This window comes from Hippocampus bargibanti, linkage group LG13 (genome assembly GCF_051943395.1).
Source record: "Hippocampus bargibanti isolate YZ-2025 linkage group LG13, ASM5194339v1, whole genome shotgun sequence".
Taxonomy (NCBI): Eukaryota; Metazoa; Chordata; class Actinopteri; order Syngnathiformes; family Syngnathidae; genus Hippocampus; species Hippocampus bargibanti.
In genome coordinates, this window is record NC_142746.1 from 5,515,424 (window position 1) to 5,534,427 (window position 19,004).

Genomic DNA, 19,004 nt, shown 5'->3' on the forward strand with positions numbered 1-19,004 from the left:
GGCTTCCGGGATTCTGTGGAAATGAGCAACCACAGTAGGTACGGCTACTTCCTGATCTTGGTCAAGAAAAAAAAGGGATTTTGGAAACGTATCATGCCATTAAAGGCAACATACTTGACCCAGAGCAGGTGAAGGCATTGTGAGCATATACTGTAGTATTCAAGCCAGGAAAGAAAGGAGCTTCGAATCACATGATGTTGTGAAACGGCCCCATAGTGAGACCATGATACGATTGGTAATTTTGCAAATGTAAGATTAGATTAGGTATGTAGATGGACATGAAACGGTGTGAATCAAAAAGATCATTGTCTGAAAATACTAAAACATCTATGGAGAGGATAACAATTTTCCGATGAATATTTAATATTCTGTACAGTAATACTGCACCTACATCAACAGAATCTTAAATCATAATAACATGTTACTGATAACATGTAATTGATACTTGGGCACCTTATTCGATACATACCGGTAATAATAATAATAATAATAAATACATTTCATTTTTAAGCGCCTTTCAAAAGTCTCAAGGTCACTTTACAGTCACAGGATAAGTTTTTCTGTGGGTGTGAAGCGGCAGCCACACGCGCCAGCGTTCACTCAACCTGGAAGTAACTCGGATCGAATAGTAAGACACATAGATAGAAAGCGAGCTACCAAGCCAATAGATAGCTAATAGCTAGTGATAGAGAATAAGAAGTTATCATATTTAAAAGTTTCATGCTGTTGTATGCTTCGTCAACACTTGTGAGGGTCGAACGGGCAGTTTTCACAGGAGTCATTTACGACTTGGGGAAGCCTTTTATCACAGGGGTAATTTTGGACTTCAAACTTATTTTCGCACGAAGAGGTCATTAGCCACGTTCCAAACTTAATAGTTCATGGGAAACACAATGTTTTATTGCTTACATCTGTAGTTGCTCGGAACACCTAGAGGCGTGGTATGCTAATCAAGAAAACTATGTTTTACTAATGTATCACTTTAATTTGCATGTATTCTTAATAAAAAGCTAGGCAGAGGGGCGCAGAATTCAGATGTATGTCACTGATGACTGCGTTTCCTGCCGGCAGTAGGGACAATCTGGTTCCGAGTCTCTGTCCACAGTGTCTGACTGTCATATCTCTGACAGCTAGCCAGCCAGATAACTATGGTACGGTATTACAGAAAAGACAAAGAGAGACAATATTTCTTACTAATGTCTACATAAACAAAAGTCAAAAGAACAAAAATAAATAAATGAATAATATGACTCTGAAATAGGCTAGACTTAAACATCTTTCTGACTTATCTCCCTATTTGAAACAGAAAACTCAGTTTCCCTCATTTTAGGATTAACAGATTCAGGGTTATCACAAAACTAGTATGCAACCGTTCTCCCGAGTTGCTGAAAGGCCATTTTAATGATTGCTGGTCTGAGTATATAAACACCCCAAGATTTCAGACGAAAGACATTGACTCTGTGTTTAAAGGCAATCCTATTATTCTTTTTGCCAAAAACAATCTTTTTTGTTTGGGATAGCGGAACAAAATTGTAGTTAATCAAATTGTTAATTTGCTCTAGACCAGGGTTGTCCAAACCTGGTCCTCAAATGCTGATGTCCTGCCCGTTTTCCATCTCTGCTTGCTGAAACACACCGGGTTTAAAGGATCGTGTCATCGGCAAGCTATAAAGAAGCACAATAACAATCATGATCATTTGAAACAGCAGGGATAGACAACAGGCAGTACATTGGCCTAGAATAAGTCAACATTATTACAGTAAATAGAGCAGGATATTTTTATACAGTAAAGTCTCGTTATATTGATAACGCTTATATCGATAGTACTGCTTATTACGATACTATTTCTATGAACGCAAGGAGAAAATTTACATGCCGCAGGATCGGATATATCGATATTTTTTCCGACTCCCGAGAATATCGATATAACGAGACTTTACAAAGCCCCTAAAACATTTGGTTCACCGTTCTCTTCCATCAGAAACATTATCAATCTCAAGAGAAAATACTTTTGTTTTTTAATTTATTTAAGAACTGAATTTGGAAACTGCTGCTCTAGAAATAGCCAACATTGATGTTCTGAAGCATTTCAAAGTCAAAGTCAAAGTCAGCTTTATTGTCAAATATGCTAATATGCATGACATACAGCACAGATGAAATTACTGTCCTCTCGGACCCAGCATGCAAGCATGCATTTGACCCAAAGTTAACATTTACAGACTGTAAGAGTCCAAAGACTGAACCTTGAGGCACCGATCGTTATGGCCATTTTATCTAATTCCTCCATTAATCACAAATGAACTCCTTCCCCACATGCTAAGCCCCAAGCAAGACTTGAACTATTGTAGGACTGCAGTATTCTATTGGATCCTAACTTTCCAACAGTATTTTATGGTCACTTGTATCAAATGATGAACGGTTGTTTGTCATTGACACGTTGACAAACAACCATTCATGCTCAACCTCACACCAAGGGACAATTTAGAGCACAGGTGTTAAAGTCAAGGCCCGGGGGCCAAATCCGGCCCACCACACTATTTTGTTCGGCCCGCGAAAGCTAATCTAATTTCTGAAATTTCATGATGCTAGCTAAAGTTCCAACCAAATTTTAAAATTGTCCCATGTCAACCACAATAAGTCATTCTTTTTTTACTTCAAATTTGAAAACTAGTCATTTATCAATTTGTTGTGCGCTCCATATGCAATATGAGGAGTGGATGAAACCTTCTAATGGCTTCTCCAAATTTATAACGGCCCCAGAGAGGAAACCGGAACTCCAACGTGGCCTGCGGCAAAAAATGACTTTGACACCCCTGATTTAGAGTGTTCCATACGCCATTATGCATGTTTTTAGAATATTGGGGGGAAACCCGAACTACCCGGATAAAAACCCATTCAGGTATAGGGACAATATGCAAATTACACACAGAAAGGCCATCTGGGAAATCGAACCCTTGCACCTCTGCACTGTGAGGTGCATGTGTGAACCAGTCAGTCATCCACCAAGTCTTATGAAGTTATCAGGAGAGGAAAGGCAAGCCTCTGAATATTCCGCATCCATGGCCACATTTAGAACAGTTTCATGTGATTGTCTCAATCAATAGATAATATCCGATTTATTGTGTCATATGTCAGCTTCAAAACCACCAGCTTCTGATATTCAACAATTTTCTGTCTGGTAGACAGCATTTTTTGAGTTACCATGAATAAAATTATTATTTTTTCGTTTGTGAGCTAATACTAATAAAGAAATGGGAACCCATTGTTGTGAGAGCATAAAAGCCAAAGCCAAATAAGTTTTTTTTAATTGAGTCAAATTATTTTCATGCATGTATCAGCACTTGTATTTTGGGAGAGTGCGAGTATTTTTGCCGCCACTGATAATTATACCGATGATATGACTCATTGGTTTTTGATTATTAACAGCAATACATAACACTAAGTTTGGTAATTCAACATCATTACAATAAATAGAGCAGGATATTTTTATATTGAGACAACGCCCCCAAAAAACTGTGTTCACAGTTCTCTTCCATCAGCAAAATTATCAATCTCAATGAGAAATGCTTTTTTTTAAAAATTCATTTAAACAGTTAACCAACGGAATGACATTTTAAATGCTAAATACAATGAAAATTTGTGTGTTGAATGTATTCAGTTTTATTTGAAATAGTTACACAAAATACAATAATAAAGATATTAATTCAGGAGTCTAATATGTTGCGAGCAATGAGTAAATTCAACATACCATTTTTTTTAATGCACTGGGGTGTCATACATTTCACAACTTGTTTTTAGGAAAAGGGCAATTGCGAAAAAAAGACTTTAAAAATGCCATGAGATTGACCCTATCTGACATTATACACTGTTACTATTCACTCTTTTGGTGAAGCAAAATAGTCCATATTTCGGAGAATCACAGATTATTAAGCAGAAAATGAAAACGGATGATGCTATTCTTTCAGTTGCTCTTTTCGTCACCACAAACATGAAAGGAGGAGGCAAAAAACGGTATCACATGCTCAATTGTTGTGTAATTAGCCTTGGAAGAAATCCAAGACAACAGAGCACATCTTCCGTTTTCTGGCTGCAGTGTTAAGACGAGGAAGTAACTTACCGTGGATCATAAGAGGGGAAAAGGCATCGGAAAATTGTGACCACAATGCAAATAAAACCGGTACCATTTCACAGACGTTTTTTTTTTCCGAGCAGAACCTCAAAATGTAAAGTGTTAGCCAAACAGGTTTAACATAGGCTCGGAACAGTTCTATAATAAGATCAAATATACAAAGCATTAAGTTGGGGCGTGTCAGGTGCAGCATTTGGTTAACAAGTCTATCTTGCGGTGCTTGATGTGTGGGGTTTTGGATTTCTCCCCAATGCTCACACGTTAGATTGATGAAAAAGTCTAATTTGCCAATCCATGTAACTGTGAATAAATGGTAATTTACGAATACGTGTCCTGCAATTTGATGGCAACAAGTTCAGAACGTACCATATCAAAGTTAGTACTTGTTAAACACTTGTAACCCAAAACAGGAAGAACGGAGGAATATGAAGAAATGACCAGATTTTTTTTTTTTTTAAATCAATGTAAATAATGTTTTATTCGGCCTGATTGTGCACTTGTACAAAATGGCTAAACTCTGATGATATTGTAATTTAGCCCAGGACTAATACTGACCCCAAACAGCATAATTGTAGCAAACTGCTTTGGCAGTGTCTGTACCAGCAAATATCAAATCCCACTGGATATCGGTAGGGAGATTAATTTTAGTTTCCAGAGACTTGTGAGGAAACCTTCGAAATACTGAGCCTACTGTAGTTATTATTGCGACAATCTCATGGATGCATGCAGGCCGCAACACTCCATACTTTCACGACCTAACCATAGAAAAATGACGTGCAAGGCTACTCCTTTGGTGTTTACGCTATGATAGACATAACATACAATAACTCTATTATTTAAAAAAGGGTGTTTGCACTATTTAAAATATTCAAAACAAACATCAGAGGTTGTTGATTGTAACAGATTTGTCTGCTGTCACCTAGCCAACAGGTTGCCTTCAAGCGCAGACATCAACTCTCCTTTCTTGCGACCATAAATCAAATGTTTCTATTACTTCAAAACATGACACCTCTCCCCCCCCCGGACCTAAAAAAAAAATTACTTTTTGAAGCTGTAATTTTTCCACAGACTACTGATGGTGGCCTGAAAACCAGGGTTGTTCTCGTTGTTCGCAGAGGGTTTCCTCCTCAATCCGCTGGCCCTTGCTGGACCCAATGTGTGCACCTTTGTGGCTTCAACCAGACTTTCAACCTTCTTGTGCTTTGAAAGAGAAAGAAAACGTTAGAACAAAACAGACATTTTTTCAAGGCTGACATCACTGCAGAGATTAATATAAATAGTTATGTATGGGGGATAGTTATTGGCACTGTATTGTTTCTTTTTTTTTAATTTGGGGTTTTTATAATGGGTGTAAATGAAATGCTGGTTTTTGCAATTTGTCCTCCACATTATGTGAAGTAGCAGTTATATGTTTTGCGTGACCGTAAATTTACGGTCCCATCAAAATAAATCAAATCACATCAAGTAATGTCAAAATCATGGGAAGGAAAAAACGAAAACCAAGAAAATAGAAAAATAGCCAATTACCCAAAATGGTTTTAACCACTGATTGAAAAAAAATGCACATTATGGAACAAACGGGAACTGTAACATGACATATGGTTAACCAAGTTTTTTTATAATAATACATTTAATCTATAAGCCCCTTTCAAAACTCTGAAGGTCACTTTACAGTCGCAGGATACATTTTTCTGAGTGAGCAGCGGCAGCCACATGCGCCAGGGTTCACTCAAGCCGGAAGTAACTCAAATAGATAGAAGGCTAACTAGCCATTCACTGCCTTTCACCGTGTCCATGTTAAGTCATACCCTGTTTTGTACAGTAAAGAGATGGAAAATTGGATATGATTTTTTTTCTTTAAAAATATAAACTGTCCATGAATTGAAAAAAACATATTTTAGAGATGAATCGATTATAGAAATCATCATGAGTGTGCTGCATGAAATTTATACATGTGCAGCTAGTCCGCGTTAGCCGATTCCAGTTTGAAATGATGGTCATCTAAGTCACCTGATCTTCACAGGCTGCGACTAAAATTGTCTTCCATTTCTGATGATATGATACAGAGGGCTGGATCTGGCCCAAGGGCCTATTGTTTGACACTAGTGGTTTATCTTTTTTTTTTTTTTTTTTATGTGGGAGGAATTTGAGTCCCCAGTGAAAAGCCAGGCAAGTACAAAAAAATAAAATAAACACGCAAACACCACAGATTAAAGTATTCTTGTTACCAAAACCCTCATTACATGAACTGAAACTGTAGTTGAATATACCACTATTCTTGATTTCTTTATATGGTTTCACAGTCATAATCAGAAAACCTTTAATAGTCCCGCAATGGGGAAATTTGCAATAACGGCCCTCCAAGGGAACTGGTCGCTATTGTGTGGCCCGTCGACAAAAATGAGTTTGACACCCCTGGTTGAGATGGAAGGCCAGTACGACTGGTTAGAGACTCTTTCATTCACTCCATCGTATGGAACCCATCGAGCAGTAGGAATACTCTTCCTTTGATTTGTGCCTCAAAACAAGTGTGTCCTGGTAGTCAGCACACAATTATTTTGACTACATGCGTGATTTATTCTATGTCATGCATTGTCACCTGTGGGATCTTATGTAAACAGATAGGTGTTTATCTTTTCAAATCAATTGAATTTACAACTGTACTCCAATTAAGCCGAAGGAATTTTTTCAAGGATGATCAGTGAAAACATGATGCACTTCAATTTGGCACTTTGTGTCAAAATCTGCAAATATCCAAATACATTTTTTTTTTAAGTTGGAATGAGTTGACAATGGTGATATGTTGGTCAACTGGTTAGCACATCCACCTCACAGTGCAGAGGTGGTGTGCTCAACTACGGCCTCACAGTGTTCTCCCTGAGCCTGTGTGTGTGTTTTCTCAGGGTACCCCAGTTTCCTCCCACATTCCAAAAACATTGGTGGCAGGTGAATGGAACACTAAATTGTACTGAGGTGCGATTTTCAGCGTGAATCATTGTTCAACTATGTGTGTCGTGCGATTGGCTGGCAAGCGATTTAGGGTGTCCCCAACTTACTGCCTGAAGACTGCTGCATTAGGCTTCAGCATGCCCGTCTGTGACCCTTTTGTGCGTATAAAGCCGATCGCAAAATGGATGGATAAATTAATTTATAGAAAAGAAAAAAGTCTGTGATGGTATGTTTTAGATAACAGGTATCTAAGTCAAGGCCCGGTGGCCAAATCTGGCCTTCCACATCATTTTATTCAGCCAAATCGAACTTGTGTAATTCCATGCTTGCTAAACGCTGAACCAACATTTCAAATTGTCCCATGCAAACCACAATAACAGTAATTATTTTTGTCTTAAAATTTGAAAACTCGTCATTTATTAATTTATTGTGCACTCTATATGTAATATGTGGAGGGGATTCAACATTCTAATGGCGTCCCAAATTCATAACGTCCCCCGAGAGGAAACCATAACTACAATGTGGCCCACAGCAAAAGAATAACATTGACACCCCCGTTTTAGACCTTTCAGGGGAAAAACATTTCTTTTTGGAATGTGGCTTTAAAATATGAGCAAAGTGAAGTGCTGTGAATACTTCCTGGATTTACTGTATACATATCTTTATGTGAATCCTGCCCGTGATGCAAAAAAAGTTGAGTGTTGCACTGTGCTGAAATAATTGCCAATGAAGTTGATGGTTAATTGGCTTTGACGAAACTTTCATCACACAAATCTGAACTCAATCTGCCTCTACTAGGAGCGGAACTCTGTTGTGTACCTCACACAATTCACATTTTCTCACGCATGGTGCAGCAGTTCGATAAACCCACCTTTAATTGAAACGTTCCAAACGTATTCTCGGCTTCGTTAGAGCGCTTGGGACTCTGCTCTGACTCAGAATCCATTTCCTGAGGCAACGTGAAATACATTTCAACGTAAGGGAAGAAATATGCATAGCTGCTCAACAGGATGTACAGAGTTTTACAAACTTACAGGCAAGGAACGTGAAAAGCTGTGGCCACAGTCAGGTTTTTCATCTTTGTATAAGGACATATGGGAAGTCTGGGACTGAGAAAAATAAGTGCTGTTTTGGGAAGAAAGAGGGACTTTAAGGTTATCCTCCCCTTTTGGACTTCTGTAAACTGAGGGCTTTGGGTTTGAGGAGAGATGATCCTTCTTATACTGGAACTGCTGCAGGCCATCCAGGCCCAAACGAGACTTCAGTGTCTGTGATCGATCAATCGAGGGCGAACTGTCTGACCAGTTAAACAGTCTGAGACCCTGACTGCCTGAATGGGGGGAAGTAGGGTTCGGAGAAACGGGTGGGCTGGGTGTTTTCACGTTTGGGGCTTCGGGGCCTTCTGAGCAGCCGGACATGGAAGTGTGCTCAAGAGGGCTTGCAGCTCGAGGCCCCATGCTCTGACCGAAACCCACCCGAGCAGATTCCTTTATATTGCTCGCAGCTGAACTGGAATTGCTGAAGAATCTGCATGTGGAAACAAAGAGAGATTTAATCTTGGTGCATAGTTATACAAAAATGTAAATCCCTATTGTTAAAAATGGTATCGGCTTATGAGGTGGTAGTGAGGGGGGCTGTGATTCCTGCAGTTTTACTTAAGGCAAAAGACTTATTAAAACACACAATCAATATGAATAGCACAAAACAATGTTTTCATGTTGGTCATTAATAAAAAAGAAAAATCACCTGCTGCTCATGGCCTGGCCTTCATCATCGACATCTTGGTTCCTCTTCTGCAGGAGTGTGGCAAAGCGGTTGCGTGGCCGTGGCGGACCAATTGGTCTTAACTTTAACGTTTCTTCCCTCTGGTCTGACTTGGATCGCTTCACAACGGAGGAGTACTGTTGCAGAACATCTTGATCGGATATACTCTTGTCTGTGGCAGGGTGAAGAAGGTGCAAATGCAGTCAAGTGTGAAAGCAATTTCCATTTTGACTGCACCATATCAGAAGAAAAAAAATGATATGGTAGTCGAGTGGTTAGCACAGACTTCCCTGTGTTGAGTTTGCATGTTCTCTGCGGGCCCGCATGGGTTTCCTGCGGGTCCTCCCACGTTCCAAAATCATGCATGGGACACTGATTGAACACTCCAAATTGTGTTAATGTGCGTGCGGATGGTTGTTTTTCTCTGTGTGCCCTGCGATTGGCTGGCAACCTATTGAGGGTGTACCCCGACTAGTGCCCGAAGAAATCTGGGATAGGCTTCAGCACGCCCCGCGACCCGAATGAGGATAAAGCGGTCTGGAAAATGGATGGATAGGCTGTGTGGGTTTCAATCATTGCTATATTGATGCTATTGGGATATAGAACCCTTTCATGCAGCCTGTAATCCCACATGTGTTAAAGTCAAGGCCTGGAATCTGGCACGCTACATACATACATCATTTTATTCGGCCTGCGAAAGCAAATCAAACTTGTCAAATTCCATGATGCTTGCTCAAGTCTGAACCAAAAATTTACATTTACCCATGTAAACCACAATAAGTCATTATTTTTTACTTCACATTTGAAAACTAGTTATTCGTTCATTTGTTGTGTGCTATAACTGTAATATGTGGAGGCGATTAAACATTCTAATGGCTACCCCAAATTCATAACGGACCCCAAGAGGAAACCATAACTACAATGTGGCCCTGTGGCAAAAAAATACACCCTTGCTGTAAACTGATGACATGATGAGCTGACCACTAACTGCCTTCCCCGAAAGGGTTAACACGAACCAACCGAAAGATGTGATATCTAATGATTTGTTTTTTTTTTCATGCGACCAAACAATTGGTGCTTGAGCTGGAGCCAGTCCCGGCTGAGTTCACAAGGCGCACACAGTATTGCGAATCAACCATTCACAAGTTGTGAGTAAGTCACAGTTATGGCCACCGGTTAGTAGCATTTGGTTTGAAGTCAACAATGCGCTGATACACCTCACAATTCCTCATGTTACTTTCATTTGCGCGTGATGTGGAATGCTTTGGTTCACTGCCCCACTTTTCTCTTTAGCATTATTCTCATCCAGCTTGACATCGTTTTTCATCAAATGTAATTAGGCAAAGCACCTCCAGGGGGAAAATTTAGTCAGTCTTTGAGATCGGGTTGGACTGGGTGGGCTCGAGCTGTGGTGACCGTCAGGTGTTCCGGCTTCTGTTCCTCTAGTAGGCGGCCAGCCTGATGCCAACCGGATGGCATTCTATGCATGTGTGAAGACGAATCATGTTCATGATTTCTCATTAGATTAATCACCAATGTGGAATACAGTGATACCTCGTCTTACAAACTTAATTGGTTCCCAGAAAGTGTGTGTAAGGCAAAAAGTGTGTCTTCCGAACATTAATCTCCCATAGGAAATCATTAAAATGACAATAATCTGTTCCCAGGTGCCCATAAAACATAATTTTCTACGAAATAAGCCTTAAAACTATACAAAATATACCTTATTTTATGTATGACAAATGTGCTATTGTACTGTAATTAAAGAAATAAACTGTACGGTATAATAAAGTCGATATGTAATAAAGTTATGATACGCTTACGCATACATACATGACCATTATGATACGCATACATGTACTCTACTGCCCCCTGGTGGCCATCATCTTTAATAGAAAATGGCTGAATTTCACACAATGACCAAATACAGTGGGGTTGTGTCAGGAAGGGCATCCGACGTAATAGCTTGGCCAAAACAAACATGCAAATCAAACCTCAGAAGATGGAGGATTGTGAGAACTATTTTCAAAAGATAACCACACTCGTGGTCTTTTGAAGTATGAATGCATTCTACTTAATTAAAAAAATGCCTGTTTGACATGTCACATTTTTTCAGTGACTAAATGTTTTGTCAGTATAAATAAATGCTAGCATGTATTTCAGCTTCATGCCTTACCTTCTCGTGGTCTCTTCACTTGCACAGTTTTGTAGGGAAGCCTGACCGCACACAGGTTGATGACTCTCTCCTTACCCCTGGTGGACGGGGGCCTATCAGGGGAGGCATCTGGTTGGGCCGGTACAATCGACGCCGCCTTCCCGGCACCGCTCCAAATACTGACCCCAGCAGGACTACCGACTCTGCTCTCACTCCAGGTGCGACTGCGGTGTTTTGCAGGCTGGGTAGAAATATGGGAGTTATTTTTAGTGAAAGAGGGAATTGCTGTCAACATTCTTAAAACAAGCCTTTTACCACTTCTCTTTCCCCTTTTCAACTTCCTGTGTGGTAAGGAGGGTTCGTATCAACCCATACGCCTATTTGTGTTGAAAAGAATTGTTGCGTTGACATTGTCAGGCATGGGGGGGGGGGACATGCATCAGGTACCTGAGTCATTGGATTGTCTGGGTTGAAGTCATCAATCTTCTCCATTGTGTTGATGTCAAGGTTCCCTAAGGCCATCTGCAAGGCTGTGTCTTCTCCTACAGGCCTACATCCGATATTGTTAAGGTATCTGTGCTGCTGAAGTGGGTAGAAATCGATTGAGAAATTTGCAGTTTTCAAAAATTTGTTTTTAACTCAATTCCAATTTATCCTACAATTGCATAGGATACGCTCCAGCATATGTGAGAGTGGCCGGATTGATGTCCTCTGCATATGGGTTGAGGGGGACAACCTTCCTGCTGACAGGATCAAACACCAGCTGGTAAAGGAAGGTTTGATTGGCTCGGACAAATCCTTTGATGTACTCTTCAGGGACTACGAGATTCATCTTTAAGTACTGGCCCATTTTCTTGATCACCTGACGCCACAATGCAAAATGTTTCAACAACGGTTATTTCCATCCATTCCATACCGCTTAATCCTCATTAGGGTCGTGGGGGGTGCTCGAGCCTATCCCACCCATATTCGGGCACTAAGCGGGGGACACCCGGAATTGGTTGCCAGCCAAATGCAGAGCGCAGAGACAAACAACTATCCGCACTCCCACTTAGGGACAATTTGAAGTGTTCAATCAGTCTGTCATGCATGTTTATGGAAGTAACCGGAGGACCCAGAGAAAACCCACGCGGGCCCGGGGAGACAACAGGCAAACTACACATAGGAAGGCCAGAGAGGTCTTGAACACACAACCTCTGCACTGTGAAGCCGGCGTGCTAACCACTCGGCTACCGGGCTGCCTAACAATGGCTATTTGAATTTGAATGCAAATCTGAATGTGCTGCAGTCCCGGCATTAACGTCAAATGACAGGAAATACAGTATTTGTGCAAAAAACCCTGCATGATTATAATAATGCCTTCTTGTTACGCATGAAAATCCCTTCATTTGGTACTATTTGTAAATCCGGAACTCTGTGGACTGTCGCAAACAAAGAAGTCTCTGAACCGGAATTGTACTAATTAAATAGATCTTCCTGCCTTCCAGTATGAAGTTGGGTGTTCTCTACATTCCCGTGTGGGTTTTCTCTGAGTAGCGTCCCACATTCCAAAAACATGCATTGAAGGTTAATGGAATGCCCTAAATCACATGTGTCAAAGTCAAGGCCCGCGGGCCAAATCAGGCCCTCCACATCATTTTTTTCGGCCCGCGAAAGCAAATCAAACTTGTTAAATTCCATGATGATTGCTAAAATCTGAGCCAAAATTTCATATTTTTGGATGTCAACCACAATAAAAGTCATTATTCTTGACTTCAGATTTGAAAACGAGTTATTCATTAATTTGCTGTGTGCTCTATATGTAATATTTGAAGGGATTTAAACATTCTAATGGGTTCCCCAAATTCATAACGGCCCTCGAGAGGAAACCATAACTACAATGTGGCCCGCGGCAAAAAATGACTGACACCCCTGCCCTAAATCAAGGGTATCAAACTCATTTTTTGCCGCGGGCCATGCTGTAGTTACGGTTTCCTCTCGGGAGCCATTATGAATTTGGGGAAGCCATTAGAATGTTTCATCCCCTCCACATGTTACATAGAGCCATCCACACATCTTCCAGACCGCTTCATCATCATTAAAGTCGCAGGGGGGTGCTGGGACCTTTCCCATTTGTCTTCGGGTAGTAGGCGAGGGACACCCTGAATTGGTTGCTAGCCAATCGTAGAGCACACACAGATAAACAACTATCCGTGCTGACACTCACACCTAGGGACAATTTGTTGTGTTCAATCAGACTGCCGTGCATGTTCTTTGAATGTGGGAAGAAACAGGAGGACCCGGAGAAAACCCACGCGGGCCCGGGCAGAATATGCAAACTCCACAGGCTGTGAAGTTGGCGTGCTAACCATTCGACTAGCGGCCTTACAACAAATTGATGAATGATCAATTTGTCAATTACAATGATTGTTATGTTTGGATATCAAATGTGGTATTTTTTGTTTGCTGAGCATCTTAATCTTTATTAAGTTCAGAGAGTTGCTTGTTCTGTAGCCACAAGGGGACACAAGCCTTGTCTTCTTATGCCGGTAACAAGCCCAGATAAATACAGAGGGTTGTGTGACGTAAAAGCTTGGCCAAAACAAACATGTGACTCAAACCTCTGAAGATGGAGGACACCGATTCGTTGTGGCGACCCCAGAAGGGAAAAGCCGAAAGGAAAAGAAGAAGACGATATTGTATACAGATGACAAATTTAAATTTTGGTTAGGACTTGGAACTTGACATGCTTGATTGGCATTCACAGGCCAAATAAAATACTGTGGCGGGCCATATTTGGCCCCCGGGCCTCGACTTTGGCATCCATGTTCTAAATTGTCTCCAGGTGTGAGTATGACCACGGATGGTTGTTTGTCTCTGTGTGCCCTGGCAACTAGTTTAATGTTGCCTCCACCTTCTCCTCAAAGACAGCTGGGATAGAATCCCGCACGCCTGTGAGTGTAAGAAGGTCAGAAAATGGATGGTTATAATATGTATCTCCGTACCACATGTCAAGTAAAGGTAAGTCAGTAGGCGTCATCTAAATTAATGATACGATTTAATATCAGGCCTCCTTGTGTGGTGTTTCCAGATGACTGCATTTGACAGAGATTGTGGCCCTGTTTCATCTGCATCTCATTGTGCTTCAGTTTCCTCTTTGGCATCGCCATTGAGGCATTTTTGCGCATACGCAAAGTCAAACATATGAATGGAAACTGATCTCACCTTTAGGATATCGGGGTCTTTTGCCAGTCTCAGCAGCTTGCAAGCCTTGCCCAAACCAATACCATGCAGAGAGGCCAGGTAGTCACAGCCGGAGAGTATGCACATATAGCGAAATTTCTCCTCTGTGAAAACGTTGCCCAAGGAGCGACACCGACCAAGGTTCCGCTGATCAATCTCCAGGCCGTTTCCCTCCTTGTCCATTTTTAGGATCACCTGTGTTTTTATGAAAGATCATGTCTGACTCGTGATGATATCGAGCAAGTCATACACAGGCCAGCAACATATTATCACTCCCTTTGATGGGATTCTTGCAAAGTACAAACTGTAGGTCACCTCTTGGCCTCCCTTCATAGAATTATTACTGCACTGTAACTATTGTACTTTTTCACTGGGTGCTATTGCTAACGTTTTAGCTGTTGCTATAAAAATAGCTCAGAGACAAAGCCCTGAATATGAAACAAAGCACATCTAGTTACAGTACAGTACCGTATTTTCGGATTATAAATCGCAGTTTTTTTTCATAGTTTGGTCGGGGGTGCGATTTATAAATCGGAGCGACTTATATATGCTTTTTTTATTACTGTATATCATTTCACATGTTATTTTCACATTAAACCGCAAGAGTGCAGAGAAGAGGAAGTGGCACCTTGTCTACCTGCCGAGTTGGGGGAGTTATTTAAAAGTGACACCGAGGATGAAGATTTCCTTGGATTTGGTGATTTGGAGTAAAACCTGATATTTTGGTAAACTTGTTAGCATGTTCTTTGTGCTAGTTATCTGAATAACTCTTGTAAAAGACTGTTCTGGGTTACCAAAAAGGAGGTGTGTCCATCGGAGTTGCGTAGAGCGAGAGCTGCGGTGTTATGTTGGAAAAAAAAGAAGTGAAATGGAGCTTGATGTTCTCTATTTTATTTTAATTTAATTAATTTATTTTAAATTGCTTTTCAAGATGATATATATGTTGTTTGGTGTTGGATTTTATCAAATAAATTTTCCCCAAAAATGCGACTTATCCTCCAGTGCGACCTATATATGTTTTTTTCTTCTTAATTATGCATTTTTTTGGGCTGGTGCGACCTATAATCCGGAGCGACGTATAATCCAAAAAATACGGTACATTGTTCAAATTAACACCTCTCCCACAGTGTCAATCACAACTGAGCAATAATTATTTCAATACCTTTTTACAGCCAAATGCCAGAAGGTCAGAGTCTTCCGTGATGACAGCATGAGCCAAACCAGACTTGGTCAGGTATGCCAGTTGAGCATCGGCCTCATATGGAGCTACGACGCAATCTACTCCCCTGGCCCTCGCAGCCTTGTACAAAAACAAAAAAACAAAAACAAAAACACAGAAGAATATTACTTCTTCACAACTTGTATAACTGTACTGTTACAATGGAGCATGACATGAAGTACAACGGCTGATAGGATACAATTGACAAACCTTTTTCTTTCAATTAGACTGCTTAGGTTACAAAACGATATTGACAACTGTTCGCTGTTGGAATGCAGGCTTAAATTTACTCACTTTCACTTTCTTCTCTCTCATTGTAGTCTATTCTTATTCAAGATCTCTTGTTGAAGTGGAAATGGGGTACAGCAAATTTGAAAAGGTATCGCCTTCATCAGACCGCAAAATAATATTTCTTGCTTGAGCAACTGCACCAGATGTTCATAGGATTACGTTGGCATAAATCAGAACAAAGCAATAAAAAAGTGTGGGTACCTTAATCAGATTATGTGCCATGGCTGGAGTGATGTTGACACACCGAGTAAAACAGTCTCTAGCCTCAGAAAGTTTGCCGTCTCTGAGCAATTGCCGGCCTTTTTGGAGGTTTGCTTCACGACGCCTGGGGGGAAAATGAATACGATATACAGTATAAGTATGTATTTTGCACATACAATGAAATCTATGCCGATAATATATAATTTCCCAATATTTTTATGCCAAATATTGGCATCAGCCTCAAATAAATAGGTAAACAGTTAAAATAATAAATAAACACATATGGTAAATAAATATGTATTGTATTGTAAAATACAATCTATAGCAGTTTGGCCTGAATAAAAAGGCCAACACCTTTACAGTATCTGGTCTTCATTGATATATTTGCAAAGTTTAAACTCACTCTCTGCGAGCCTTTTCCACTTCTCGTTTTGAAGGTAGATTACGTCCATCGAATACTAGAATTGGTTTCACGTTGAAGGAACACAGCATGTCCACATATTTCATACAGTACGATACATACCTAGAAATGGCAACAGACACGCACGCACACACACACACACACACGCGCGCACACACACACACACACACACACACACACACGGTATAGCAAGTCTTACTTTGTGTAAGTAAGTTTGTGTAGACAAACGTTGAAGATTTTGCAACAAAGATATCTTCAAATACACTTACTGATCAGTTGGTTCTCCTTTAGCGAGCTTCTCAGCACATGAAAATGCTCCTTTATGAAGCCAACAGTATGTGTCAATAGCCACCGTCTGGCCTTTATATTTCTTCACATGGATTGGCTCTCCTGCATCTTTGATGAACTGTAGTAGGCCATGGATGCCCATATTCAGAGTTTACACTGAAACACAAACTTCATATAATTAGGTTTGCAAAGGGATGGAAAATTTCCAGCAAATGTTCAGTATATTTTTTATTAGTTGTAAAGCTGGGGTTTTTTTGGAAATAATAATAATTGCAATAATGTGCGTGTGATTGATGCCCCATCCTCAAAAAGGTTAGGTGGCTACAATGTCAGTAGTCATCACTACTATTGTCAAGTGAAACTAAATTCATTTCGGTCTAGATTAAATAACACAGCACCAAATAAATACAATTTATTTGCTCTGGTCTGTGCACAAAACAGCAAATAGGTGATTTTTTAAAGCAAAAAACAGATAAAATACAAATAACTTGTTAATGTCTATCTGCAATGAAGCGATATTCACTGTGAGGTGACCCCCTTGACACAATTTGGAGCCAGTGGATTTGCGTATACGTGGATTTGGTGTGTAAACATGTACATCTGAAAATCAATTATCCAATAGTACGCTAATATCTGCGACCTTATCAACTAAGCTCTCAACTCACAGAGCACTTTAAAGCAACCAATTGCTGTATATAAAGTGCTGTACATGGAGCAACTACCACATATACAACACTAAAGCAATAAAATAGTCACAAAGACGATATAATGGATGGACAGCAAGCAGGCTTGCTGAATGTTAAGTGACAGGTCATTCCAGGGAGAATGACTTCAAATCATCACCGATCAAAAGATGTTTGCTGTACTGCACTTATATTTAGCTCGACTCTGTAGTTACAGCTTAACTATGATGACATTTGTACAATTAAAATCACAAGTACAGATAGAACGCATTCAAGTCAATTTTATTTTATGTTTCTCTTTGCTCATCAGTCACTCAATTAAACAAAGCGAACAATTTGTCATTGAGGAAAATAATGTCCCTAAATGTCCCTCACGGGATTTATAAGGGGAAAACGTGAAAATTATTATGATTCCAAACGGATAACCAATCAAATCGTGATGAGTGTTCTTGACCTCCTGTATCGATGCAGAAATTACTGTACAGTCATGTGAAATGTCTAACGTTTGCACAATTAAAATAATCTGTGTCCTCACAAAAAATGGTTCAGGCTTCTATTTTTGGAATGTTTACACACAAATTGTTGCGTTCGGTGTAGGAGCAGAGCAGTTGTAGTCGTAAGCAGCCAGTCAGCGAGGAAAAGAATCGTATGAAACGTGTGTCAGAGTAAACAACTCAGAGTATCAACCATGACACGGGGTATGGGACTTATTTTGGTACTTTGACCATTTGCTTTCGCTGGTAATATGAATATATGAGGCGAGTAAGAAAGACAGCCGGACACAAATTAGCACAAATAATCATTTTGAATTCAAACCTCTTTGGGGTTGGTTCAGGCTTCAATCCGTAGCTGGCAGACCGCACTACACGAGGAATGACCGGAAGTAGTTTAGTTTTAGCGGCAAATGGGAACGAATGGCTACAATTGGATGAAAAAAAACAGAAGAGGCGGAGTCATATCTACGTCAATGGTAGCGCGCCTCACACTTAACTACATGAACACTCTGGGTTCTCCTGGTTCTGTATTTGCAATGTGAGAGGAAACCAGAATATGAAATTGCATTTTCAGGATTACATCCACCCGTTCATCCATTATCTGATCTGCTAATCGTCACGAGGGTCGAAGGCACACTGAAACGTATCCCAACTGTCTCCGGGTTGTTACCGATTTTAGCAGTCGCAGGTGTGCTGTAGCCTATTCGAGCTGTCGTCGAGACCCGAGGTGGGCATAAACCGAATTATTGCCATCCACTACCAGGGACATAGACAAACCACCATTTACACCCAGTCACACCTCTGGACAATTTAGAGTCATCGCCGACGTTGGGTTTTGTTTTTGGAATGTGGGAGGAAGCAAGAGTACCCGGAGAACATTGAGGACATTCAAGCGGGCAGATTAAGCCTGGGGCCTGGAATCGAACCCATTGTCTCTGTACTGTGAGGCAAATGTTGTCACCCGTTGTCTACTATGCCACCAAATTTTGAAGTTGATGTGTCATGTTGTCAAAAAAGGCACATGTGAGTGCAGCTGTTGCGTTAACGTGGGTAATTTATTTTTCCTCCAATGCAATCCGTTCTGGCCACTCTCGTCTGGTCCTTGACGCCCTCCACTGACGCAATCACCCAGCGACACCGCTCTTTTTGTCAACGATTACACCACAAATGAATGTTAGCACATATCGC

At 40.6% G+C, this 19,004-nt stretch overlaps 1 protein-coding gene and 1 long non-coding RNA gene across 2 annotated transcripts; one reads left to right on the forward strand and one right to left on the reverse strand.

The window, feature by feature from the left end:
- Positions 1-3,636: 3,636 nt before the first annotated feature.
- On the reverse strand, positions 3,637-18,200 carry exo1 (exonuclease 1). Its single transcript, XM_089011471.1, has 13 exons — positions 18,139-18,200; positions 16,621-16,795; positions 16,334-16,453; positions 15,931-16,054; positions 15,382-15,519; positions 14,202-14,414; positions 11,672-11,859; positions 11,445-11,547; positions 11,019-11,238; positions 8,825-9,014; positions 8,113-8,605; positions 7,950-8,027; positions 3,637-5,329 (listed from the first exon to the last, which is right to left on the reverse strand). The coding sequence occupies exons 2-13, from the start codon at positions 16,779-16,781 to the stop codon at positions 5,168-5,170; spliced, it is 2,190 nt and encodes a 729-aa protein (XP_088867597.1). The 5' UTR covers positions 16,782-16,795; positions 18,139-18,200; the 3' UTR covers positions 3,637-5,167.
- Positions 9,044-11,766, forward strand: LOC148889119 (uncharacterized). The gene is made up of 4 exons (XR_016116836.1): positions 9,044-9,994; positions 11,046-11,215; positions 11,505-11,584; positions 11,667-11,766. It is a non-coding gene; the product is annotated as an uncharacterized LOC148889119 (long non-coding RNA).
- Positions 18,201-19,004: the final 804 nt, after the last annotated feature.